We start from the raw sequence: 27,456 nt of genomic DNA on the forward strand, positions 1-27,456 counted from the left end.
GCGCAAGGCTCTGAACTGGCGCGCAGTCTTCTCGTCGTGCAAAGGGCGACTATGAAATTTGTGCGGTAAACATAACATTATATAGCAGAGAAATGAAGATAACGATGAAATGCAAGTCCCCCGAGAGTTTCATGCCTAAAAATAATTCTTAAAACATGCGTTTTAGCCATTTTCACATTTAAAAAAAACAAAAAAAAAACAAGTTTTTAAACGGAATGAGGAAACAGAACTACACACCTGAATATAGCGTATTAAATGCATCTTGTAAACAGACATCACTCTGATATCATGGACAGTTTTCAGAACGCGTGGGTTTTCCTGATGATGTGCACACCGTAGTGGGCGGCGGCCTTGATTTCACATCATTGCCTGGTCGGGGAGGTCCGGCGTGACGTGCCCCTGTTGATCGAGCGAGCATGAGCTTCCGCCCCGACTGCGGCGCGGAAGGCGCACCCCATCCCGAGGTCGTGTTCCCCTCGGCCTTAGGGACCCGCGCCTAGTCAGGGGCGTGATTGTGTTAGTGAAGCGCGATGATAAGTGCGAAGCTCGCTGCTGCTTCTAGCACGGTGTCTCCCTCTAAGTGCAAAAGCTCTGGACAGGCATGCATAGAGCAACTGTGAGTTCCGAGCGGTAACAACATTATGTGGCGGAGAGAATCAAGACAAAAGTGTAAAGCGAGTCCCTTTGAGTGCTTTCAAGAATCTGTACAGGGTGTTAAATGCATTTTAGCCTATTACACTCTTCTAGAAATACAGTGTATAAACGAAATACAGTGTAAAAACTAAATACAGAACTACTCATCGGCTTTAGTGCCTTCTTATATGTTTTTTTTTTTTTTTTTCGTTAACACACACCACACCTTGAGCAGTTTTCAAAACGTGCTGATTCTTTTGAAGCTCTGCACACCAGATGTGTACCAAAGGGTGATTAGGTGAGAAGCGAGCATTAGTGGAATGAATTTAGGGGTGTGTACGGGTGGACTCCTCAGGGGATGGAACCCATAACGCTTTGCCGGAGTTGCCGGGGGGGGGGGGGGGGGGTGGTTGTGTTGTTTAGTGGTATGACCGCTCTCCAGCGAACAGTGAGAGGAACTGTGCGTCGTGTAGGGCCGGCTTTCAGCGCCCGCTCCAACTCCTCGGGGCTGGGACCAGCTCACCATACTTCTCTCCCCCTCCCCCTGTACTATCTTGGCCAACTCGCGCCACCAGCCGCATTCCTGGACGTCTGCAGGGCAGGGATGCCAACAGTTCCCCCGGCACTGCTTCCTGTCTCCCGTGTCGCGCCGAGCACACTCCATTTCCCCTGGAAGCAATTTGTGTGCCTACCTGCGTCTGGTCGTCTGCGTTTTCCGTGAAACATGTGTCTAACTGCGGTTTGTCTGTTGCATTTACTCTAAAAGAGACGGGCTTAACTACGTTTTATCTATTGCGTTTTTCCTACAAGAGATGTGCCCATCTGTGTTTTGTCTGTTACATTTTCCCAAAAAAAAAAAAAAAAAACACCGCGCCTAAGTTCGTTTTGCCTTCCGCGTTTTCCCTTAGAGATGTGCCTAATCGTGTCTTACCTATTGCATTTTCCTTAAAATGGAGGTGCCTAACTGCTTTTTCCCTTAAAAAAAAAATTCTGAAATGCGTTTAACTGTGTTTCCTCTAAAATAGATGTGCCTTAAATGATTTTTTTATAGCGTTTTCGCTAAAATAGATGTACCTAACTACGTTTTTCAATTGCATTTTCCTTAAAGGAGATGTATTCAACTGCGTTTTGCTTACTGCGTTTTCCCTAAAAGATACGTGCCTACCTGCGTTCAATTGTATTTCTCTTAAAATATATGTGCGTGACTGCGTTATACCTACTGCGTTTCCCCAAAAGAGCTGTGCCAAACTGAATTTAACCAATTGCGTTTCCCCATAAAGGGATATGTCGAACAGAGTTTTACTTACTGTATTTATTCGGTAAGTGATGTATCTTGTCGCATTCAGCCTACTGCAGCCCTTCCCTTAAGTCGCTTCGTCAGGAGTTGTGAGATTGGGAAATTATGTACAGGTATAGTTTTTTTTTAATTTTTTATTAAATAATAATGACTATTTATTATATGCTATTATACTTTATATCAGTATCAAGGATAAATTTTCAGCATTTTGCTAGCTCATTAAAAATTATTAATGGAAAATGCTTTCTAAATCAAGTCATGGTAAGGAATTTAGCTAAAATTTTAAATTGCGTTTGGAAGTACGTAAGCCAAAGCGAGGTGCCTTCGTGAGTAGGGCAGTCTCAGCACATTCTCCAAAACATTTCACACGTCAGGGTTTTTCGCCAGTAGGGGGACGGCGAGAAGATATCATCGTGATCTTGGTTGGAGAGGGGGTGGCTTGTTGAGCACTCGTTATCACGTGCTCCCTGGTCGTTGTCGGATTGGTGGATAGGGGAGGAACAGTCTCTGCCATCTGCGCCGCGCCTCAGCAGCTCCTTCCCGGAACAGACGTAATGGCGCGCGACTTCCGGTCGGTGACGTCAGTTCCGGTCGCGCGTGCTCCAGTGCCGCCCACTTGACGACTGTCATTATCTGTCTCTGTCTCTCTTTGTGACTGCTGACGCGGCGGCGATGTGTGTAGCGGAGGTTTCTCCCTGCGTGATCGCTCCCGCCCCCTTCTGCAGCTCGTATTCGTTTTCCCTCTTCATGGTTTTATCACTTGTTATCTATGTATAGTGTGGGTAGTGTGAGTATAGTATGTGCCAACGTAACTGGTATCGTAATTCAGTTCTCAAAATAGTACCAGTGATACCCATATTCTATCACTTGAAAGCTACATTTTTTTTTATTAGCTTACACTGACAGCCACATAAAGTTGTTCACTAAGACACTGTTGACAAAACAAGAGTGGCAGAAGGATACGTCTACCGTTCTAACACTTTTGAGAATTGTCGATTTTCAGGCATGTTACATGACATAGACTATAAACACTGATTGATTCCAAACCAGCTGGTACCTATTTAACTTTAAACTGCGTGATTCAGTAACGAATCGGACTCGCCGTCCATTAAGTTGTTATCTCATTAAGCATAATGCGGGTTTGTTAACAAAATCTATAAAAATGCAATATTTTTGAAATTAAATCATTTTTATCCGTGTCCGATGCTTAAAATGTACATACAGAATAAATTCAAAACCTTTACACTTCCCTGTCATTTCAAATAACAAATCCCTATACCAACACAACTCAAATGTACATGGATATAAGTTCTGACTGCGCAGTTTCTGAGCATGGTGGCGCCAGATAGGACCGCGGTGGTGAGATCCGCACAGTGGCTGGGTTATTCTACGGCGGTTTACCACTGCCTTCCCCGGTGCAGAGGTGAAGAACTTCACAACACAGTCCTGGAACCTGGAAGGGAATTTCTCGCGAGTGAAACATCCCCGACCGCGCCCGGAATAGGAGGCCTGGTTCAGGAACCAAACAGCTGCACCGAATGTGCATGCAGTGTAACTATTTCTGTCGTTACAAACTTTTCCGAACACAGTTTTATTTGGTCCTGTGACATACCAATGCACTCTCAGATTAGCTTACTTTTTTTCCTGCACTTTTTTGAGTTTAAAAAAATCCCAGTCTCCTGAAGACTTACACTGTTGTGTGTATGTATGTGTATACTATACATACATATAATGTGTGTGTCCCTACTTCTCCTAAAAGCTTTACTTTCTGTTCAGAATACAAGTCTTGTTTTCGTTTTCGTAAATTCCGTTTGTAATGCGTATTTTAAAGTCGTGAATCAGTGTTTTTATATTTAAAAATGTTGACATTAACACTTGTGAACTGGTGTAAATATCATGATAGTTGTAGTCGCCCGCGTAAAATAAATTGTTTCATCGTGGCGCTTACAGACTAAGAGTCTGTTAGTAAATATGTGGTTGCAACAAGGTATAGGTCTGGAAGATATGATTTATGTCTTGACATGCCGAAAATTGGAATAAATAGTTAAAAATTAGAAGTATAGCAAAAAAGACTGAAAAATCCAAGATTTCGGGTCTGGTACCTCTTAAAGAAACAGAAAATCCACAACTCACTCCCGAATGGCTGAGAAAAATTTTTCAACAACGAACATCCTGCGTACCCTTCCAACAACTGTGGGCAAACTGCGACTTTTCATCGAAACAACAGTGACTGTAGTAACGCCGGAAATGCTTACAAGTGTGTGGGAAGAATTTTAATATCGTTTAGGAGTTTGCCATGTGTCCTGCGGAGGTCACATTTTGCTAAAGATAAATAACACCGTGGTAGTATTACAAGTATATTAAAATTTAACCGTCGGGTTATCTTCACTTATGTAAATCTTAATGTCTTGTGAACTCAGATGAATAATTTAGAAACATCCTATACATCCCACGAACGAATGCACTGTTCTGATAAGTAACTATATTGCCACGTTTTGTTTAGCATATTAATATTCTTGTATTATTTCTGAGGAAAATACAGGTAAATAGTTGACTGGCATGTTATTTCGGTAAATCAAGAACTTAATTTTATTCGGGAACGCATACGGTGTGCAGAGCTTCAAAAAACCACGCGATTTAAAAACTGATTTAGATATTTGTTTTAAATTGTATTTTTAGGACAGTTAAAATGGCTAAAAAAAAATTTTAAGACATGAAACTCCCAGTAAAAAATCTAGAAACTACTCAGTTGACTTGCATTTAACCTTCATCTTATTTATCTGCCATCTAATATTATGGTTGCTGGTCAAATTTCATAGTTGCCCCATGCACGACGAAGAGACTCACGGCAGTCCACAGCCGTACGCTTAGAGGGATGAAACACCGCGCTAGAAGGACTAGCAAGTGTCGCACTTACCATCCCGCCTAAAAAGCCTCGTTTACGGGCTAGACTGCAGCCGTAAGGCCCGTATTTCAATACACAAAAATAAGGATTTAGGTGTTGAATATGCTACACATGTTCCCTTACCGTATTCCTAGTTCACGATAGGACACGACCAGTCCCTTATTTTTAGGGAACGGATTTTGGTATCCTAGCAATTACCTGTTGCCTGAATTTCACGCATGCGTAGAGCTCACTTTCTTCTTGATTTCTTCTATATGGCGGACCTGCATCTGGCGCCATTAACTCGTATATGATAATCGGAGGACGTACCAAGCGTGTTGGTGTGCCAAATGAAACTTTGATAGCGAAACTACAGTGTAATAAATTTTGTACTTTTTAATGGTCATAAGAAATAATAGCAACTTAAAAAGTACTGAAAAATTACAAAGGTCGTTTTATTTTTGTGCGATGGTGCTGCCATCTATAGTATTTTTGTCGTAACAATTGTATCAATGGTTGCGAAACTTCCGCCAGAATGCGTTTAAATTAGTTTCTAGCCTCGCGCAGGGCACCGTTTAATAAAACGGTTGCCGTATTGTTTCCGTACTGGGATTCGTTTTTGACACGTTAGGTTACGGCGCCTGTTTGCTACTCCGTTGAAGCTGTTGGGTCCGCTGCTTTGCGACGGAGCTTCCGGCACGTCCTGTGGCCGACGCAGGCGTGGACTTGACCTCTGCGGTCGGCGAGACGGGCCCGAGAGTAATTGGTTCAGCTCTAGTTCCGCGCCGCCGCGGCTGGGGGCAGCACTGGGCTGCGCATGCGCGGCACCTGCTCGACCGCGCGCGGGAAACTCCAGCACCAGCCGCGGAGGCTGAGCTCCGGTTCTTATAGTCTGTCTCGCCTTAGATTGCATTACAGAGCTGCATTACTGTTGCCACTGTTGCCTTTTAACATTTGAAAGCTTATTGCGAATACAATCGATAATTATAATGAATTTTAGTAGATTTTTAAGTTTATTATTTGTTGATTTTTCTGAGACAATAAATTAGTGTATTTAATAGTATTGTTACAGTTATATACTGTGTAAAAACAAAACATATCAATACCAAACAGTTTTTTTTTATTTTACAGGAAAAACTATTGAAAGTAGTCAGTGACTATAAATAACAAGACATTTTATTAATTATGTCCTGTGGTTAAGAAAAGCCAAACTTTTAAATTCAAATATATAAAAAAATTATGGTAAAACAGTTGAAACCCAGATGGCGTATTTTTTAAAAAAAATCCCTAGAAGTAATAATTTAATATTATAAAATGATGGTTTTTGATGAAATACGACAAGAAAATGTTTTACTTCCAAAAACAACATTACATATTTCTTCTTAAAAATTACTTTAAATAAAAAAAACCTCATTATAAAGCTGTGTTTGAACTTTTTGTGCTCTTTGGGTATATCTGGCAACGGAGTTTAAGGAAACAAGGACAGCGCTAATAGCAGGTATGCCTCGGAAAGAAAGAGTAAATGTCCATTTAAATACACACTTCAATAGGATGAGATACGCTGTAGTCGGTGCGCACTGTGTATAAGGCCGTCTAGAGTGTTGGGAAAAGGGGGGAGGGGGGTCAAATTCTCTGGGGTCCGGCACCAGGAGGGCTTTGGGCGAGTTTCCAGATTTTTTTAATGCTTGGATTTAATCTGGTAGGATGGAAGTTACAAGTTAGTGTAATTTAGTGTAATTAATAGGAAACATTACAAGTAATGCGATTTGCACAGATAGATGACTTCTGCATTTTTGAACACATTAACGTTCAGTCGTTAGATTCTTTTTAGCGTGGTGTTTGAAGAGTTGCACATTAAATAATAATGAATAATTTATTTGTCCCCGAGCCCTAGGTTTTTCGCGATGCTAGTGGATACACGAATTTGGTTCCGTTTTTTTTTGGGGGTGGGGGGGGGGGGGAGGGGGCTCACATAACATACCACATTCACGAATATATTGCAAAAAAAAATTTACAACTTGCCCCGCCAATATTTGTGCGCACTACTTTGAATGTAAATAGTTTCATTTCTTCCGTAAACATTGTCTGAAGTAGCTTGGCTTCTGGGTTGTAGCCGCGTCCTCGGCGAATAATTCACGAACGTTTCGGTCGACATCGCAGTAACCATCATCAGGGAGCAGTTAACCTCCAGAAGCCAAGTTTACGGAAGAAATGAAACTATTTACATTCAAAGTAGTGCGCACAAATATTGTAAACACAAAAACATATTCACGCCTGATGATATATCATGATTTTCACTGACCGACGCTTCGCTTTTTTTCTTGAAAAATTAGAACTTATCCTCTCCAGTAAGGTTTTACTAGACAAGAAAGTTGGAACACGAAAATTATTTTGAGCAATATTTAATTGGTGGTTGCCTGTCAACTATCAACACTTCGTATACTTAGTAAGAAACACACGTTTAGACTAGAAAAGTATATTATTTCGGTTTTACTGTAACGTCAGGAAACAAATATTTTTATACGCAATGGAAAGGTATGACTTAAAAGTTTGGGATTTTCGTTGCAAAAATCTGAAATAACCTTCAGAAGATAAAGCACTAAGGTAAGGTTTTGTGACGCACAACGGCAATGCAATTTTCGCGTGAGCTTTCCTTGTAAGAAAATATTTTTAGATATTATTGCATGTTCCTATAAGAACAGTATTGCACTAGAAAACTCATAACTTATTGTCTATTCAATTTAAGGTATAATTTTATTAAATTTGATTGCCTTTTTAAAGCAATTGTTTATTTTTACAAGGTCTGACATGCATAGTTAATGAATGAAAGTTTTTTTTGGGGGGTTTATAAAACAAGATTGAGTATTGTATTTAAATATCAAAACAGTTTCATGTCCTACAAAAAATAAAATAAACTGCAACCGGGATTCGTAATGTGCACCGACTTGAACATTGATTATACAATATCGATACAGTGATATCTTATACTCGACATAATTTATCATAAGGTCAGAAAATGCTTCGGAATGTTTATAAAAATCATTAAATGTTATTACAATTCTCTCAGAAAATAACAGGTTTTAATTATTACGTAAGCTAATATTTTATTTGTGAAAGCATGACTAATTGTGAGAATCTTTGTTTTCAAGATATCAATACATAGAATGTGAATGGTAAACGGAAAAGGGAGGGGGGGGGGGGGGAAGCAATAAACTTAATAACTTCCAACGTTTTTACATACACACGTAATTGGGTAGGTGTATGTTAGTTTGTGTATGTGTATACGACGTTAAATGTCAATTTCAGTAGACGACTGTGCCCGTACATGTAAAACAAAAAAGTTAAAATAAACACGCTTAAGACTGTTTTTTCAGAGGTGTAGACTTGCACGTTTTGTCACGTTTCTTCGTCGATTCTAGGAGAGATACCATGTGAGTTCATTGACGTCACTGTTGTCATGCAAGCAACCGTATCTTCTTAGATCCTGTAGTGGAAGCACAAAATCCCACTATATCATCTTCGCTGTCACTTGGTTCACGTAACTAGAATCTGACGTAAGCCAGCGAGTGGCGCTAATGTATTGCATTTAGAGGATTTCAAGCAGTCTCCACAGAGATTTGAACATGCATTTGCGTAATAACATTTAATCAAGGTAGTGTTTTGATGCGTTTTCAGGTCGGTCACATTTCATGTACCAGATAAGTGTACTTCTTGCAATTGCGTGAAGTGCTTTGAACGATTATTAATTTTATTAAAAAAAAAGGCCGTATAAACCTAAGTTAAATTTTGATAGTAGATTTTTCTAACACATAGGCGAATTATTTAACTACAGGTAAAAGTTTTAATTGGAAGTAAAAATGGATTATTTCTGGGATATTAATATTTTGAAATATAAAGAAATATCGTTCCAATAACCAAACTTTCACTTAGTAATTATCCATCTATTTCCTAGAAGCCGCTACTTTCAAAATTTACCGAAACAAAATTTAAACGTTGAGGTTCATTGTCCTTCTATCGTAGAACTAATTGAACACACTAAAGTTTTAACAAACGTAACCAAAATTTTTAGTTGTACATAAAAGCTATTTTCGAAATTCGAATGCTTTTAAAATGATGGGTGGTAATAGGTTTTCAGCCGTGAAAGGTGTTTGCGAGCGGGCGGCGTGAGTGCAGCGCGCAGCAGTTGGCAGCGCCGAGGTTGTCGCGGTTGCCGAGGTTGGCGGCACTGGGGCGGGGCGGGCTAAGCCACCTCGCCCGCCCAGTCCAGCTCCGGCAGCGTTGCCAAGCGGGCGGGAGCAGCGTGCGGCGCGGAGCGAGTCATGCGGCGTGTCGGCAGCTAGCGGCGGTTGTGCGTGAGTGCGCGAGTGAGTGTGTGCGCGCCCATGTGGCGGCCATGTCGGTGCGAGTGACCGGGGTGTGCCTGCTGCCGCCCGGGGACGGAGGCGGCGGCGGCGGCGTCGTGCAGGCGCCAGTCGTCAGGCCCGCCGTGGCCATAGTGGCGCCGCAGCGCAGCAACTCCCTCGACTATCTCAACTTCGAGGAGAAGCGGCAGCTGATCGCGTCGTCGCTGTCTCTCTCCGACTTCCTCGGCCCCCCGGCCAAGGCCCAGCCCGCCAGCAAGGTCGCAGGTGGGTCCCCAACCCCGTCCCCGTGCTTCTGTACAACTCGTAGTATTCTGGGCATATTCGCGTTGCTGCATCTGCAAATCACGGAAACCAATGAGATTGAATGTCAAGTTTACGAAATATTAACTTAATTTTAAAAGATATTCTTCGAGATTATAGCACGTGCAGGATTTAAAAATATAATAAAAATAAACGACAAAGTAATAACACCAAATATTCTTGTACTTGAAACAATTTTTTTTTTGCAAATTTAGAACAAAGCGGTCGCACAGAGCAACATAAACAGAATAGCTCATAATTGCCGAGCTAATCCGTAAGGATCCGTCTCATTCGTGCTATTGAAGAACCTCTGTTCCGTGAGATCCGTCTGCGTTTCCGAGTCTTTGTAGAATGGACCTACTTCGGACGGATTCTAATGGTTGAACCAGGAATTTCTGAATCTCATGGGCATATATGTGCAGTCTTTATACATATATGTCTGGGCATCGAAGACACCACATGCGATTTATTCCTAATTTAAAATATCTAATGTAGCGAAGCTAATAAAATCTTAATTCTAGCTTCATTACAGCTTGAAAACAGTTGGCAAGTCCGTCAATTCTACCAGGCCCCTAATTTTTTTTCTTCCAAAATATAACGGAGAGTATTAAACGATATATTGTATAGTATAATATTGTATACCGTCGTTACTACCATGCCAGACCAGGGGACACTGCAACAGAATATGAATATATCCACGATCTTTTTTTTATTTCATAAGCTATTTGATGTGTTTTGTTTACTGTCTCCGATTTCATATTCGAATGCGTTGTCTAATAGAACGAATGAATAATTAACGCATCACCTCAATTAGCTTTCAGAAAAATGGGGGAGATAACGCGTGTTCCGTGTGAACAGAGCTCTCACGCTCTTATTCATTTCGCTGTTGCTTGAATTTAATTATAATTTATGATGTGCGTGTGGCTTAAAGTGGAAGCATAACGTCTGTCGCCGGAGGCAGGTGTGTGAGATTATAGAGGCGTGGGAGATGCAAGTGTAAACACTCTTTGCGGAACTGAATCTTCAAGCTTGCTTAACTGCTTGTCGCTTTTGTTGCGCATTCGCTATTAAGTTATTTTCCAATAGTTCCTTATTGCGTATCAAGTTTAATCAAAAGTTTTATAATTCACATTTTCAAAATCAAATATATTTTGGTAATGGTACAGTTTCGTATCACAAACATACTTAATTGCTTACTCTATTTTAATATTTTATGTTAAATAAAATTGGATACGTTACACGGGAAAATTGCTTTAACAACTTCCCTTAGTGCATATATGGTTTATATAAAAGCTTTATAATGCATGTATATAAAACAAAATATTTTGGCAGTTGTACAGTTTCAAATCACAACCACATTTAACAGCTAACTTCATTTTAATTTTTCACGTTAATATACAATGGACATTTACACAGGACAATTCCTCCCCGGAACATGGTTCCTTGAAAATTTTATACTTTTTTTTTCAAAATCGAATATATTTTAGTAATTAAACAGCTTTGCAACACACAACCAATTATTTTTTTATTTTATTGTTTTAATTAAAAAAAACCGCGGGATACGTATTTCCAGTAAGCATTGCAGGCGAACACTTTTTCAGTGTTGTCTGCGGACCGGTTTGACGCTACTTTCCATTCCCCCCTTCCCCGAGACTATTTTTTGGAAGTTGACGTTCCCATAAATATCGCATTCTACATCTTGGTGAGATTTGCGTAATTTCTCACTTGTATGGCGCGCGTTAGTTTTTGTTGTGGATATGGAACCTTGAATAACTTGAAGTTAGGTCATATTTTTGAGGTGTAACATCTTGTGTCGGTAAGTAGAGGGAAGCACCCACCAATCAATTTTATTTTGAGAAATCAGTTGTACCATCTTGTTAAACAGAAGTGTCGTTAGGTTTTATGAGAAAAAAATATTTACAGTTTTTTTCCCTTAGATTGAACACTTAAAAATTTACAGCCATGTTAAAATAACTATTCTCTTTAAGTGTACACAAAATCAAAAATGGCATAAGTACATTCAATAATATCAACCAACCAATGAATCACCCCGGTGAAAAAGTGATATAAGTATTTATTTTATTTAAACAACTTGTGCCATTCTGTTCAACATAAACTGTTATATTTAATTAAGGAAAATAATTTCTTATTTTTCCCTAAAACGAGTACTTTGTAAGATAAGAGCACTTTGTTTTGGTAGTGTTTGCGCTATATTCGAGTTAAGATGGGTACAGTTCATAGGCGTAGAACCCGGACACCCTGGGATAAAAAAAACACATTCTGTGGTGCCCGCTTGTGCTTGCAAAATCGTTACTGTGAAAAATGGGTATGATATACGTAATTTCGCCCCCCTCCCCTCTGGGTAAAGCGTACAGAAATAGTAGTATGTATATATTGATGGCTTTTTATAGAACTATATGTTTTATATATATATTTGTGTTTTTATATACACATATAATCACAATTTTGTAGCCGCAATGACTTGCAATTTTTCACAAATCATTTCCAAAATGGATACATAAAATATAGTAGTGGAAAATTTCGGTCGAGTTTGTTGATTTGCAATATCCGACCAAAGAAATGGGGGAAGGCTTTGGAAAAACAGAAAAATCGCTGTAACTCCCATAATATGGAAAATATCGCATCCGTTTGAACGTATTGTTACGAGCGTGAGCAAGGCCGGGACACGTGCAGGTGCAGAGTTGGCTGGCGGCTGCCGCAACATTATATGCGCCGCGCGCGCCTGGAAGATAACAAGGATTGTCGCTTTCCCCCCTCCTTCCCACCACTCCCCGCGCAGCGCCCTGCCTCTGACACGTAACTGAAACCTGACAGCTGTGGAGTTACGCGAGCCGTCAACACGTGTTTCGAGAGATTTCTGCCGTCGTGTCGGCGCGGAATGACGCGACTGGCCCCAGCCGCGCTCGCGAGTTCTGGAAATTGCGGCTGACATATAAAAGAGAACGGCGGCCTCGGGAGTGGGAGTTCAGAGAGAGAGAGAGAGAGAGAGAGTTCAGGCGGGAGCCTTCCCGCAGCGGAGCTTCCGGGGCGATAGTGCCGCGAGTGCGGCAGAGTGGCGAAGTCCTTGGACGAAGGTTCCAGGGCAGGGAGTGAGTGAAGTCGGGAGTTTTCCCGCGGCGGAGTTTCCGGGCGATAGTGTCGCGGGCGCGGCGGAGTCCCGAGCGAAGTTGCGAGCGAGGCATCGAGCGGATCCTCGGCGAAGGCAAGTGCGTCGACGGCGGCGGAGTGCGGCGATGGAGTCCCGCGGCGGAGATCCACGAGGGGTGCTGCGGCGAGAGTCGCGCCAGAAGTGCGGCCCAGTGAGGTGTGCGGTGTGTTAAAACGAGTGACTGGGGAATAGACATTTCTTTGAGTGTAATTATTTGCTATTTTAGAAGATTATTTGTAAGTGATATAAGTAGTGGCAATAAATAAAACTGATTAGTGTAATAAAATCTTTAATTGGGCTATCCTTTACGAACCTGCAGAAAATCGTAACAGTATTATAATTCGTAGGTGTAATAACAAAATCTTTTGTTTGAATAAGTTTTTGATACCCATTACTGCAAGGGGTTGGAAAAACAAGGGTTGGAGGACAAAAAAAAAATCTTTACTCCCTTCGTAAACACATCGAATTCATTCGGATATTTTTTTAAATCTTATAATTTGTATCCATCAAAATTATTGATCACTACCTTAAAAATATTTTCGTTGCATCGAATATCAGAAAATGTCAGATTTTTTTTAAAATATTGGCGAATATATATAAGTTACAAAGGCAACATTAAGTTCTTAAAATGTTCCAGGAGTTAATAAAATTTTCCAAAATATTTCCAGAAGAAATAGTTTATTTGAAATCTACCTACGCCTGTATACTGTGCCGAAAGGGATTTTTATATCTGTAACATCTTAGCTCATGGTCCAGGGCATTTTGTGAGTTATTTATATTACACACACAAATAGATTTAAAGATGTTCAAAATGTGTGTTGTGTAGTTTTTATAGAATTGTTTAATGGACTCTAGTTATCGTAGTATGAGACCTAATTAAAAAACAAAATATTTAAATATCTACCATAGTAGGCGTGATACTATGATGTACGTAAACTGAAATTGTATATTCAAGTCGTGTTTAAAATTGGCCGATTTTGTAGATGAAATAGTCACGTGACCAGGTTTTGTATATAAAAATGACGTATTTCGTACATTAGTTTTTTTCTTCGAATTTGTATATAACTAAATCATAACATTAGAATAGGTTGTGTCTTATGTGTGGCCGCTACTCTAAAAAAAGAAAAAGGCAAACGCCCGAAAATTGATTTATTCAGTTCCTTGTATTATTTATGATGTTTCTGTCTAGGCGCATTTGAATATTTTCAACATTTCACATTAATTAATTATTTTAAGATAGTCTGTGCGATATCTCGGCCTCCCTTTGAGTACCGGGTAAAAGTGAAATTTATATTCCCGTTATATGAGAAATATATTACCTGTATTGAAAATATAGTGACGAAAATTTGTGTTGTGCTTTAATAGCATAGCCTACACTGTTTTCAACGAGAGATATACCTGATCCTGGAGTCTAGATCGCGATACTATAACAATATTGATGACGTCACCAGTATGGCGGCGCTGACGTCATTACCACCCTTGTTCCTGGCGGGACAAGCGCGGGATTATGGGGACAGCTACTATTGCTCAAAAACTCACGCTATCATTCGCATTTATTTTCATGTCGCTGTTTTGTCGTACACTGTTACCAATATTACGTACTGCATATATAGTTTCCTTCGTTCCTACATTCAAGTTTTTTGCCATTGGCCAACTTCCATGACGTCTTACATTTGCCCTACTATCTTTCCAACCAATAGTAAATAGGATATCGTATAGTGAACTTTACTTCGAGTTCCTGTTATTATTGCTGCCGAATCGTTTACGTGACATTAGCTGCGGTTCTCCATAGATCCTTATGAATGCAGCGTACCCGTTTCCTAAAACATGGGGATGTTTGATTTGAGTGCATTACGCCTGGTGCCAAGGCTGTTTTCCTATCTAATTTGTATTAGGCATTCCAACCTAATTAGCATTACGTCGGTATATTTACGTTACAGGTAATAGTTTCTATTAATTTCACACTATCCGTTTACCCGAAAATACTATTTAAACATTTACCTGGATTTAAGCAGGGTGGCGGCCGAGACACCGCTCAGGATAAGGATCTGAATAAATCCATTTTCGGGTGTTTGCTTTTTGTTTTACACCAGACAGTAACCTTACAAATTTCAAAATGCCATATTTGTATAACCTTTATAAAAGCGTAAGTATTTTGAGGGCGGACGTACTCAATGCACGTTCGTTTGTTACACAGTGGCGTTATTTGAGCGAAATGAAAGAAGCGGAAGGGAACGAGCAAGCCCGCGTGCGAACAAGGCGCGCGCGAGCAGCCAAGGTCGGCCGGGACAAAGCCGAGGCTGGTGTGGAAGTCAGCATGTTGTGTCTGGCTTTACGGGCGAGCCGAGCGTTATAGCACACCCGGATCCTGGGCTGTAAACTTTGTATTATTAGAAAGTGGTTCCAGATAAGTTAAATATTTCTAGTAGCATTTTACAGAACCTTCGTGCTTGCACGAAAGTGTCTTAATTTTAATGTGTATTTTGTAAATAGCGAAATTACTTGTGAAGTCGTTATTAACATCGCATTATTGTAGATAATGTTTATGCTATAACGGTAAATTTAGCGTCGTAGTCACGGGATGTTGGTTTCATATGACAAGTTCGTGTTCCGGTTTCCGCATTTTGTTCTTAGTTTGAAAAGGGGAAAATAAACAGATACTTTACTGAACCGCATTCCTTACGGATGTTTTGCCGCATTTACTGTAATGGTTAGAAACTTTCAAAATAACAGTTACGGAAATTGTACCTTTATCTCAATAGCTCAGTTTGATAATTATTTAATTTATGTTGAATATAAGTCGGCAAGTAGTTGTTTAAATAAAAACACGTGTGATATAGGTGTCCTTAATTCGAATCGTTCCTCACAGACAACGTTCGGCAAATATTGTGCCGAGTCGATTCTGGCATCCTTCTCTCCGCGATACATGGCACACGTAGCTGAAGAATGGTATGGGTACCGTCATACCGGCACGCGGTCCGACAATCCCTGCTCTCGGCCGAGAGAAGCAGAGGCGCCGCCGCCGTCCGGCGTGACGTCACTCGCCGGGCTTCGCATCCTCGGCGCGCAAGAGAGGAACAATGCCGCCCGCGGCGCATGCGCGTCTGGCCGGTTTTAGCGAGTGAGTCATGTTCTCAGCTGGGGAGCCCACGTTCCACCAAGGCGCGTCCCGACTTTCAAGAAAGTATCGTAAATGTGAGCATCCATATGTTTGCGAACGACCGCAACGTAGCCCTGCTGTGTAACTGGAATGCGCATGCACGGGACTCGTTGCGCGTCAAAACTCGACACGAAGGTACGCAACGGGCTCGATCCCGTCATTTATTTGTCAGTCTTCTGCCGTCACGTCAAAGGAAGTCGCGGCTCGACGAAAAGAACCAGTTTAGACGAGTGGCGTGTCATTCTTCATCTTTCGGCCCGATTGAACACAGAAGAAAATTCCAATTCCGTCGGATGCATTCTCGTGAAGTTCTAGTACAGTCTACTCACTACCTGAAACTTCAGATCAGCCAAAAAAACTCGAACCACCGTACAGCTCCTTACTTGTAAATGCTTTTGACATTCACCAACGAGATGACTTTCTCTTCTTTCTTCTATAAGTGTGAGGTGTATAATAAATAGCAGAATTAAAATTTTTTAAAGAAAAAAAAAACACATCTGATGTAAATTTAATCGAAAAAGGATTAAATAAAATATATGAAAAATCTCCCACTAAAAGTTAAGTAAGAAACGAAAGATAAAAATAAAGAAGCATTAAAAAACGGTTGATTTGTCGCGAAGTCAGTCATATAAACAACTGTGACGTTTCATAGTACCTACCTTTATGTAGGTACCTATTTGTTAGTTGCTTATTTAAACATGAATTTACTAATGGAGGCTAAAAAATTTAGCTTAATACATAATTATATAAAATAAGATTATTTAACAATACGTAACTATGAAATATGTTGATTCACAAATTACGAAGTTTAAAATAATGAATTTAAATAAAACCGTTGTGTTAAAGCATTGAATAAACAGAGGTTAAAGGGCAAACAAAGTTATTCCTTAGTATGTACACTATAAAATCAGTTAGAATTATTTGTAGAACTTATAAATATTACCTAAACCGGTTTGTCTGTAACCTTTTCTTGATACAGTCAACCATTGCTGCGAAGGGGTAAAGGACAAAAAAAATTCATAACTCCCTTAGGTTAACTGTAAAATCTATAACAATTAATTGTAATTTTGGTATTAAACAAGTTTTGATAAACCGAACTAGTATATTTACAGTACTGAATCAATTATTATTTATTTTAAAATTACCAAATATTGAAATAGCTTGACTTCTGGGTTGTAGCCGTGTCATTGGCGAATAATTCACCGACTTTCTGTCGACATTGCAGTCGCCATCATCAGGGGGCAGTAAGTAACTGCTCCCTGATGATGGCGACTGTAATGTCGGCCGAAACGTCGGTGAATTATTCGCCAAGGATACGGCTGCAACCCAAAAGCCAAGCTACTTCAGACAATGGCCGTGAAAGCCTGCGAACATTATTTCAAAATGTTGTCTAAAACCGTTTTTTAAGTAAATATTCATGTAACCAACAATTACCGAAAGGGATGGAAATAATGATTTCCCAGGCAAAAAAAAAATCATAATTTTATTTATTAGGTATACTATCAAATCCATTATAGTTTTGTGTAACAATTCTCCACATTATCTTAAACCTTTGGCTGAATTTTTTTTACGAGACGAATTAGCTATTACCGAAAATCGGGGGGGGGGGGGGGGGGGTTAAGAATTCAAACCCCTTTCTTACTAATTCATTCCAATTTATTTTAAACCATCTTAACGTTATTTTAAACCTTGATCCAAAGCAAATTTTCATACGATCGTGTATTAGTTGTGCAAGGGATGAAAAATAGTGTTTATATGTCAAAAATGTATTACCTTAGTAGGCATAATATGAAATCATTCTAAGATATCCAATGCTGTACGCATTGAGTAAAATACATAAGAAACAATTTCACTGTATGTAATTTGAGAAAAAATTTAATTTATCATTTTGGAATATTGGAGAACATTTGGACGTTATATGTGTATTAAATTCTTAAATGTTTTCAGAAGAAATAGGTACTACGATATCTACGTACGCCTGTAGGCTGTGCCAAACGGTGTTTTTTATTTTATCTGTGGCCTAGCGATCACCTGCTTATATATAAGTTATTTTATCCGCGTCACAGCGCAGTTCCGTGACCCGCCTACGCTGTGAAGTAGCGGTTCGCTGTATTGTGACTCATGGGACATGGTGCGTGACGAGTTGATATCGATATTACTCCCGTGCTCATAATCGATTAATCGCGCTCTCCCGTGTGGCCTAGTGCCCCTTCCCCACAGTTGGTAGAGCTTGTCGGTCATTTCGAATACTTGGCTTTACACACGAAATACCATCTATAGTTATAAAAGGACGTTCATGGTAAGAAGTATGGCCTTTGTTTGGATTTATGGGAAAAAAGCTATAGAAAACAGATATTTACATTATTTGAAAATATAAATTTGGGTGTCTGTTTCGGCATCACTTAGACGATTGAACGGATATCGCTAAAAACTATTTTTGTTAGTACAGTATTTAGCTAACTTAAACACCACGCTAAATACCATTGTAAAATTTCACTTCTAACGGCTTGAAGATGGGTGAATTTTGTTTAACTATTACCCAGGTTAATAAAACGGAAATAAATAGTTGTTAAACGTTAAAACATACATCCCATGTTAATCAAGCGGAATTAGAGATATAGGGCATGTATAAGCCACCGTTTAATTTTTTTCAATATTCAGAAATTTCATTCCCAAAGGAGGTAGGCTAAATACAATCATTTTGGTTCACGAAGAAAAAAAAATTATCGTAATTACTAAAGCGGGAAATGAACTGAGCATGAATAATGTGCATAAAGAGTTATGTAGTGCGATTTTTAAGTATATATTTTTTATAAATTTGACCACTATGGGAGGGAAAATGAGTTAAGTTTGGGTTTATAACAAAAATAGCATAGAATACCTCACTTCCGTAGCCAAGAATGCCCCGAAACGTGTGCTAGAAAAACGAAAAGTAGCATGTCGCGACTGGTTATGCTTAATTTCAGGTCGGCAGGAAGCACGTAATCAGCTGTCTGGCAGTTGCCCCCTCTGTGTTTCTTCTATGCCCTTATCCCTTCTCTGACGCTACATAGAGTTGCAGATAGTAGGGCCGGACGGACATTTTTCTAAGGTGACCTTGAAGTTCGAAAGTTTGGTGTTAAATATTTAAGTAAATGTAGTGTTTAGGATTTTTGAGCCGCTACAACAAAAACTTCTTGAAAACACGTGATAGTTAAATTATGTGTTAACAAGGGAATATTATACAGATAGGTTTTTTTAAAAGACGTTTAATAGCTAGATGTCAAAGTTGACTTGGAAATAGGTGTCGGATGATTAAGTGCCGGCTGAAACAGACATTTATCACGGGTGTGTGTAGTAGGAACTTACCCAGAATTTCATTTTGCGGGAAATTTTTTTTGTCATTTTCGGCCAAAAATTAATAATAGCCCCTAGACAAAATTTTATGTTATATCTCCTTAAAGCACTCTTTAGCCTGTAACATCCATTAAATGTGCATTTCAAAGGATGTCCGCAATTTTGTTGATTTGCAGAATCGGAAAGATCCTTACAGAATTGCGAACGCAGCCTTTCCTGAAGAGACGAGTCGGTAGAGTCCTGTGAGGGGCCTTTGGCGTTATCATTCATATGCATAATGATAGTCTGTTGATAGCCAGCTAAGTGCTGTCTACACCCTTTGATATTATTAATCTATTTTTATCACATTAGTAACTCGAAACCTGTAGAAATTGGAATTTTATTGAAAATAGTGCGTGAAAAATGTGTTAAACTCGAACAAATTGTACATTTGTACATTGTAAATTGTACATTCGTAGATACAAATTGTAGATATACACTTAAGTTGTGTTAGTGTCGAACAATTTCGAATATCCTTTCATGGCAAGTGTTTCACATGATGCAGCCTTTAAATTAAAGGATACTTCATTTAAGGCTGCGGGGATAAAATACACTCCTTACTGTTCAGAAACAGCACATACTGTTTTTTAGGTTGACAGTGTAAAAAGTGCTACTAAACTTTTAATTTAAGACAACACGTTAAAAATAAATTTGAGTGCGTGGCCGCCACGCGCTTTCGTTCGAAGTGATACTCCGCTGTTCCGGAGGGATATAAAATTATTAGGGTACTCTAATATTCGAAAAACGCGTAAGCGTGCGTTGAAAATATACATTTATTTGCTATTTTTGGCAATATCTTCAGTGGAATCTAAGAATGAATAATTGGGTTTATAATAGATAAACTATGATACAGTATAATCCTCTTGGCAATGTCTTTAAATTGTCACTATTCTAATGCTGACCTCAGTGTGGAGAGTTTAGAGTTGCGGAAGTATGCAAAATTAGGCAAAACTTATGTAAACGTTTACAAAAGTATTGTGAAGCATACGAAATCATGCGCTGCTGCTGTTGCTGTTGCTGCTTCTGTTATCTGTAATTGTAAAGATGTTTCAATTGAAAACTTTTTGAACTCCTTGCCGTCGATATCTCTATTCGTTACATACTGTTACGATTTACCTGCAGGGTTCGTAAAGGATAGCCCAATTAATAGATTTTATTTCACACACAGTTTTATTTATCACCACTACTTGTCACTTACAATTAATCTTCTAAGATGGCAAATAATTAGCTACACTTAAAGAAATGTCGATTCCCCAGTCACTCGTTTCACACACCTCGCTGGGCCACACTTCTGGCGCAACGCTCACCGTATCACCCCTCGTGGGTGTCCGCCGCGGGACTCCGTCGCCGCACTCCACCGCGGGACTCCGTCACACCCTTCGCCGAGATCCCACACGACGCCTCACTCGCAACTTCACACGGGACTCCGCCGCGCCCGCGACTCTATCGCCCGGAAACTCCACCGCGGGAAAACTCCCGACTCCAATCACTCACTCAGACTCTCTGCCCTGGAACCTTCGTCCAAGGACTTCGCCACTCTGCCGCACCTGCGGCACTATCGCCCGGAAACTCCGCCGCGGGAGAACTCCCCACTGAACTCCTTACTCACTCGAAGGTCGGCCCAACCTCCTTAAATATCCCTTGGGTTCCCGTCCAGAACAATCGGGCATGTCTCCGAGATATCGCGCGACCTTCGTCGTCGAAATGCCCAGAAACGCATCGTGAGTCCTCGAAGGACGCGGTGGCTGCTCTAAGAACGCCGATAAAGGCGTCTGAGTCATTTTATTCCGCAGTGCGGCCTCTTTTAAGTAACCCGATCTGAGGCAGGTGCGCGCTGCGACGGTCAGGATGTTGCGAGATAGTATGACACGAGATACCAGGGAGAGGATGCGGGTGGAAGGGGGGCGCAGACAGGCCGAACGAGCGCGGCGATGCCAAGCACTGCAGCCAAGCGCGATCGTAACATTGCCCCCTCCTTAAACCTGTTCGTCCCGAACAGGTAATGCATCTCCTCCTGGAGGTCCCCATGCTACTCGAAGTTTAGGCCTCCTGCCTTTCCTCCATCGCGGGCTGTACAGTCTCACCAGATAACCCTCTCTCTCATTAGATGTAGCTTCTCTTGTCACCTGGCGACACTTCTGCATCGCAGATGCCCCATGTCGTTCAGCCAGCTGCCCGAGACGGGCTGACCGATGCCTTGGACGGACCCGATACTCTTGAGTGCATTGCTTATTGCCTTCCAACAGTTTCCTTGTTTCTTCCCTTTTTCTCTCCATTTTTTTCTCTCGCAGCTACTTGTTCGCACAGCATTTCTTCCCGGCTCTTCTTCGTCTCTTCTTGGTTACTCGTGCCCTCTTGGTTCTTCTGTGTCTCACCTGGACTGCACTTAGTTTCTCCTTGTACCCTCTTCATGACTCCTTGTGTTCTCATTTTCTCTTCTCGGTCTTTCTTCCCCTGTTCTTGATCTTTCTTCACCTCTTCTTGGTCTTCCCGAGTCTCTTCTTGGTCTTTATTCGTTTCTTCTTTGCACTTCTCTATCTCTTCTTGACTCTCTTCTCGGCTTTTCTTCAGCTTTTCTTGGCATTTTCCTCTCTCTCTTTCGTTTATCTTCATTTCTTCTTTTTCAATGTTCCTTACTTTGTAACTCATCTTCACTACTTCTGTTCTTTTCTTCAGCTCTTCTTTCATCTTCATGTCCTGGCTAATTTCCTCTTCGCTGTTCCCCTCTAGGCTGGTCTCCTCTTCGCTGGTCTTCTCTTCACTGGTCTTCTCTTCGCTGGTCTTCTCTTGGCTGGTCTTCTCTTCACTGTTTTTATCATGGCTATTATTCTCTTGGCTGTTCTTCTCTTCTAGGCTTATCTTCACTTCGGTCTTCATTTCATTCTTAATTTCTTCCTGGCTACTCTTCATTTCATCCTGATCCTTCTTCATTTCCTCTAGGCTATTATTTGACCCACTCTTCGTTTCTTCATGATGGTCTTTACTCTCATTATTTTCACTCTTCACTTCTTTCGCAGAGTTCTTCATACTGGTTATCCATGCCCTCATGTCATTCACAATTTCTTCCAGGATAACCCTTATCTTCCTGATATCTTCTACATTTAACTCTTCAGCAGCCATCTCTTTCCAAAGCATTTACTAATTAATCAACCTAAATATTTTTTCTAATAATGTTCTTAATTTTAAATGGTCTAACCGAACCTTCTAATTAAACTAACGATAACTCTATTACATTCAAAACTAACACTGACTACAGTATACTCAAACTAACTCTAGAAAATTTCAAATTCACTAAAGTTCTAAACACTAACTATATTCTCGTAAACTAAACTATATCCTTAACTTTTATTCTAATAATGTAACTGAATCCTAAATCTATTAATTAGGGCTATCCCACTTCTGACACCAAAATGTTACGATTTACCTGCAGGGTTCGTAAAGGATAGCCCAATTAATAGATTTTATTTCACACACAGTTTTATTTATCACCACTACTTGTCACTTACAATTAATCTTCTAAGATGGCAAATAATTAGCTACACTTAAAGAAATGTCGATTCCCCAGTCACTCGTTTCACACACCTCGCTGGGCCACACTTCTGGCGCAACGCTCACCGTATCACCCCTCGTGGGTGTCCGCCGCGGGACTCCGTCGCCGCACTCCACCGCGGGACTCCGTCACACCCTTCGCCGAGATCCCACACGACGCCTCACTCGCAACTTCACACGGGACTCCGCCGCGCCCGCGACTCTATCGCCCGGAAACTCCACCGCGGGAAAACTCCCGACTCCAATCACTCACTCAGACTCTCTGCCCTGGAACCTTCGTCCAAGGACTTCGCCACTCTGCCGCACCTGCGGCACTATCGCCCGGAAACTCCGCCGCGGGAGAACTCCCCACTGAACTCCTTACTCACTCGAAGGTCGGCCCAACCTCCTTAAATAGCCCTTGGGTTCCCGTCCAGAACAATCGGGCATGTCTCCGAGATATCGCGCGACCTTCGTCGTCGAAATGCCCAGAAACGCATCGTGAGTCCTCGAAGGACGCGGTGGCTGCTCTAAGAACGCCGATAAAGGCGTCTGAGTCATTTTATTCCGCAGTGCGGCCTCTTTTAAGTAACCCGATCTGAGGCAGGTGCGCGCTGCGACGGTCAGGATGTTGCGAGATAGTATGACACGAGATACCAGGGAGAGGATGCGGGTGGAAGGGGGGCGCAGACAGGCCGAACGAGCGCGGCGATGCCAAGCACTGCAGCCAAGCGCGATCGTAACAATACGTTACACGCGTTAACTTCGTCACTCGCTTCCGTTACTCAGTGATTCTGATATTACTCTACCGATTGTAAAAAAAAAAAGTGTCGCTTCAAAAAGTAATTTGTGTGTGACTTGCATAGCAGAAAAATACATCTTTCGTAATAATTTATATCCCCCCTCCCCACAATATGCCTGTTGGTGCATGCGCTCGCGGCTAGAGACCTTGGGGTCGCCTCGCGAGTGCGCATGCTGTGACGTCATGTGGGCGATGATCGTTGCCAACTGCGCCGCTTTGGTTTTCACTCTGTATTTGCACAGCACTTTTGAGATAAGAATATTGTACCCGGCAAAAACCCGCTTATTGGCAGCTCGATAATATAGCTTCTCTCATATCCGTTATTTGCATATACCAGGGGGAGGTCCGTGAATCCTGACCTATCCCTTCGTGGGGGGGGGGGGGGGGAAGTACAAAAAAGACAAGAGCTGTATTCCAAGACGTTTGGGTTAAGGTAGCGAATAAGCACCTTAACCTAACTAACTCGTGGGCCGTATTCCAGAACGTGTCCGAACCGAATCCCAGTACGCAAGGAAACAAAATAACAGTTTTATTTAACGATGCCCTGCGCGAGGCTAGAAACCGGTTTCAACGCATTCTAGTGGACGTTTTGCAACCATAGATAAGATTGTTACGGAAAAATTCTAGATATAGCATCACCATCACACACATCTAAAACTAATTTTTTTCTAAGTACCTACTATATAAGTTGCTATTATATCTTATGACCATTAAAGTGTACAAAATGTATTCCAGGATAGTTTGCTGTTATAAAGTTGTTTCATTTGGCACATCAACACGCTTGGTACGCCCTCCGATGATCACAAAAATGATTATATATGAGTCATTGGTGCCAGACACAGGTTCGCCATCTGGACGAAATAAACAGTAAAATTAGCTTTGCGCATGCGCGGAATTTGGGCAACAGTTCGGCAACGGATAGGAAACCAAAATCCATTCCATAAAAATAAGGAACTGGACGTGTCCTATCGTGCACCAGGAATACGGTTAGGGTACAGCATATTCAATACTTAAATCTTATTTTTATATCTTGAAATACCGGCCTAAGATGTATTTTTCTGGGATCCCTCGGGCTAAAATGTCATGAGATAGGGGGAAAAAATGGGTGCGTGTACCTATGTACGAGCGTGAGAAGTTATACTACTTCGGCATCATTTAAAAATAGTTTTTAATTGCATGCAAATAATTAATTACAATAAAATAATAAGAGGGCTGGAAAAAGATAGTCAACACAGTCAATAAAGTTCAGTATAAATTTGAAAAATTAAATAAATAAAATTTAGAGAATAATAAATATATATGACATAATTTGTACTAAATATTATAAGATTCTTAATTTTAAATATTTATTATTTAATATTTAAAAAAAAATTTAATATTCACTTTTCATTTTTATCAAAAAGTTTTCATTAAATTTGTTCATTTAATTTTATAAATATTTATTATTTATTCCACTTAATAATAAATATTAAAAATTAATATTTTAATTTAATGTTCGGTTTTAATTTTTATCACAAATTTTTTATTAAATTTATTTCTTTATTTTGTTAATATTAAATAACCAATAATAAAAATTAATATTAATAATTTAATAATATTTAGTATTAATTATATTAAATTATTATTTATAACAATAAATAATACATACAGATAGTTAACATAAATTATATTGGAACACTTGAAAAAGTATAAAAACACAATTTTTTTACTTATATTTACGAATAGTAAATAATATTAATCAAAAGATTGAATTTAAGTCACTACTGAATATAATTTATTAGCACATATATAATTCGCACTTGTATGAAACTTAAACACGTGTTGTGAATGTAAAAACTAGAAACATGTGGATAAATATTATAAATTTGAAAACAGTGATCAGAGGCGACGAGCGTGCCAACGTGCGCGACTAATAGAGGTTCTATTTCTATTTTGTTGGTAGCTTTTTTTCAGACTTAATGAGCGCTTTAGCGGGCAGCTTCAACCTGTTAATTTTGTATTACAGTGATGCGCGTGCATCTAAAAATTTATTTTTCATCATTTTTTTCATAATGTGCCTAAAGAAGTATAACTTCAAAAAAAGTAAAAAAAAAAATACCTACCGCCGAGTTTTGAACCACGGCCCTTCAGCATATTGACCGCGCAGTATAACCACTGCTCTGACAGAAGGTTACGAGGAAAATGTGTATTATATTTGATGTAATACCAAAATAATGTGTTTTTTATTAACATTGCAATTTACTCTTTACTATGATTATTTTAGTTTACCACAATAAAGTCCATGGTAATTTCACTATCATAAAGTTTTATTTGGCACACCATTACGTTTGTTATGTCCCCTAATGTGGTTTTATGTTCATACACGTAGGTCCGCCATCTTCCCGTGAAAATGTCGTTACATGGTGCGCGCGCAGCTTCAACCTGTTAATTTTGTGTTAGTGATGCGCGCGCATCTTAAAATTTCACTCATTTTTTCATAACGCGCCTAAAGAAGTATAACTTAAAAAAAATAGTAATGGGCTGTAATGTAGTTTAAGGTTAAGCAAATGTTTAGGTTACTATACCGATACAAACCCGCACGTATGGGTAAAGCGGGATGGCGTAGCGAAAATTCTGTACCTAGCGGATAACGATCGGAATCTCGCTGCCAGCTAGTTTCAAAACAGGGATAACTGCTGGGCCACCGGGCGGTGTGCAAAGCTTCAGTAAGCATATGTATGTAGAAACTCTCAAAAATTTCAGAGCTATGAGAGTACGAGTAGCGTTTCAGGAGCTTTTCCCGCGCTGATCCAAGTGTTTCCCATGTGCACTGCGTGCGCAGGTCGCGTTTGTAATTTGTGTCCACATTGAACGGTCTCTTCTCCGATAGAGCTCATAAACACGCGTCAGTGTGTCATGGCGGGCGTGGGCGGCTCTGTGACGAGACTACAAAAATGGTCATAGCACTTTCTTTGTTCGAGTGTTGATACGGTGTGAATGTACTAGGGCTTAATGTTTTTATGAACATCGTGGTCATAGAGACGAGAATTATGAATGGAACATGACGGAGCAGATGGGTTGTAGGGCGGAGAAGACAACAGCACACGGCCACATCCGACACGTTTCCCACTTGTGAAAAACCCTGGATTGCTTATTGTTTTGATGGGAGGTGAGTGAAATGACACCCCAACACCTTGGCCTTCAATGCCGTGTTTCTTATTTTGTGACTAGTGTTTGTAAGGTTTGAAAACGCTTAAATCTTGTAACTACGACAGTATGTTAAAGTACCGTTTGTAAACAAGTGAACGTATCATTTTTACATTTAAATATTTTGACAGTTATAGTGATAAAAAGTTTACTAATAGAAGAAAATTATCTGTTTACATTAGAGTACCGCCTTCGTTTTATTTGAATGATTGGTTTCTCCTTCGTTTCTATTTAAATGAGTTAATAGGTGGTATCCAAGACGTTCAGGTAAGGTTGCGAATAAGCACTTCTTTTTTTAGGATACAACCTTAACCTAACTCGCGGGCCGTATTCAGGAACGTGTCCAAACCGAATCCCAGTAAGGTGACTGAAAGGCACCGTCGCGCGAATAAAATGGTATTATTCTATTTTTCTCAAGTATTTTTTAAGTTGAGATTATTTCTTATGACCTTAAAGTGTACAAAATGTATTCCAGTATAGTTTCGGTACCATAAAGTTTCATTTGGCACACCAACACGTTTGGTATGTTCCCCTATGATCACAAAAATGACTGCGTGTTATGGGTTCAGACACGGGTCCGCCATCTGACGAAAGTGACCTCTGCGCATGCGCGGAATTTAGGCAACAGATAGCACACCAAAATTCGATCCTTAAAAATAAGGGTCTGGTCGTGTCCAATCGTGCATTAGGAATACGGTTAGGGTACAGGTGTAGCATATTCAACACTAAACCATTATTATTGTCTCTTGGAATACCGG

At 40.2% G+C, this 27,456-nt stretch overlaps 1 protein-coding gene across 13 annotated transcripts in view; it reads left to right on the plus strand.

The window, feature by feature from the left end:
- LOC134530784 (phosphatase and actin regulator 1) overlaps positions 1–27,456 on the plus strand; it is a 519,177-nt gene that overhangs the window by 125,011 nt on the left and 366,710 nt on the right. For 4 of the 13 annotated variants that reach the window (XM_063365976.1, XM_063365980.1, XM_063365982.1 and 1 more), the window contains exon 1: positions 9,016–9,442. The exons of 1 other annotated variant lie outside the window; for it this stretch is intronic. In XM_063365976.1, coding sequence (XP_063222046.1) covers positions 9,208–9,442 — 235 coding nt within the window. In that variant the 5' untranslated portion in view covers positions 9,016–9,207. Of the gene's footprint in view, positions 1–9,013; positions 9,443–27,456 lie in introns of those variants that run through there. 8 more of the 13 variants (XM_063365983.1, XM_063365984.1, XM_063365986.1 and 5 more) reach the window with 4 other exon arrangements.

Source organism: Bacillus rossius, chromosome 3 (genome assembly GCF_032445375.1).
Source record: "Bacillus rossius redtenbacheri isolate Brsri chromosome 3, Brsri_v3, whole genome shotgun sequence".
Classification (NCBI taxonomy): domain Eukaryota; kingdom Metazoa; phylum Arthropoda; class Insecta; order Phasmatodea; family Bacillidae; genus Bacillus; species Bacillus rossius.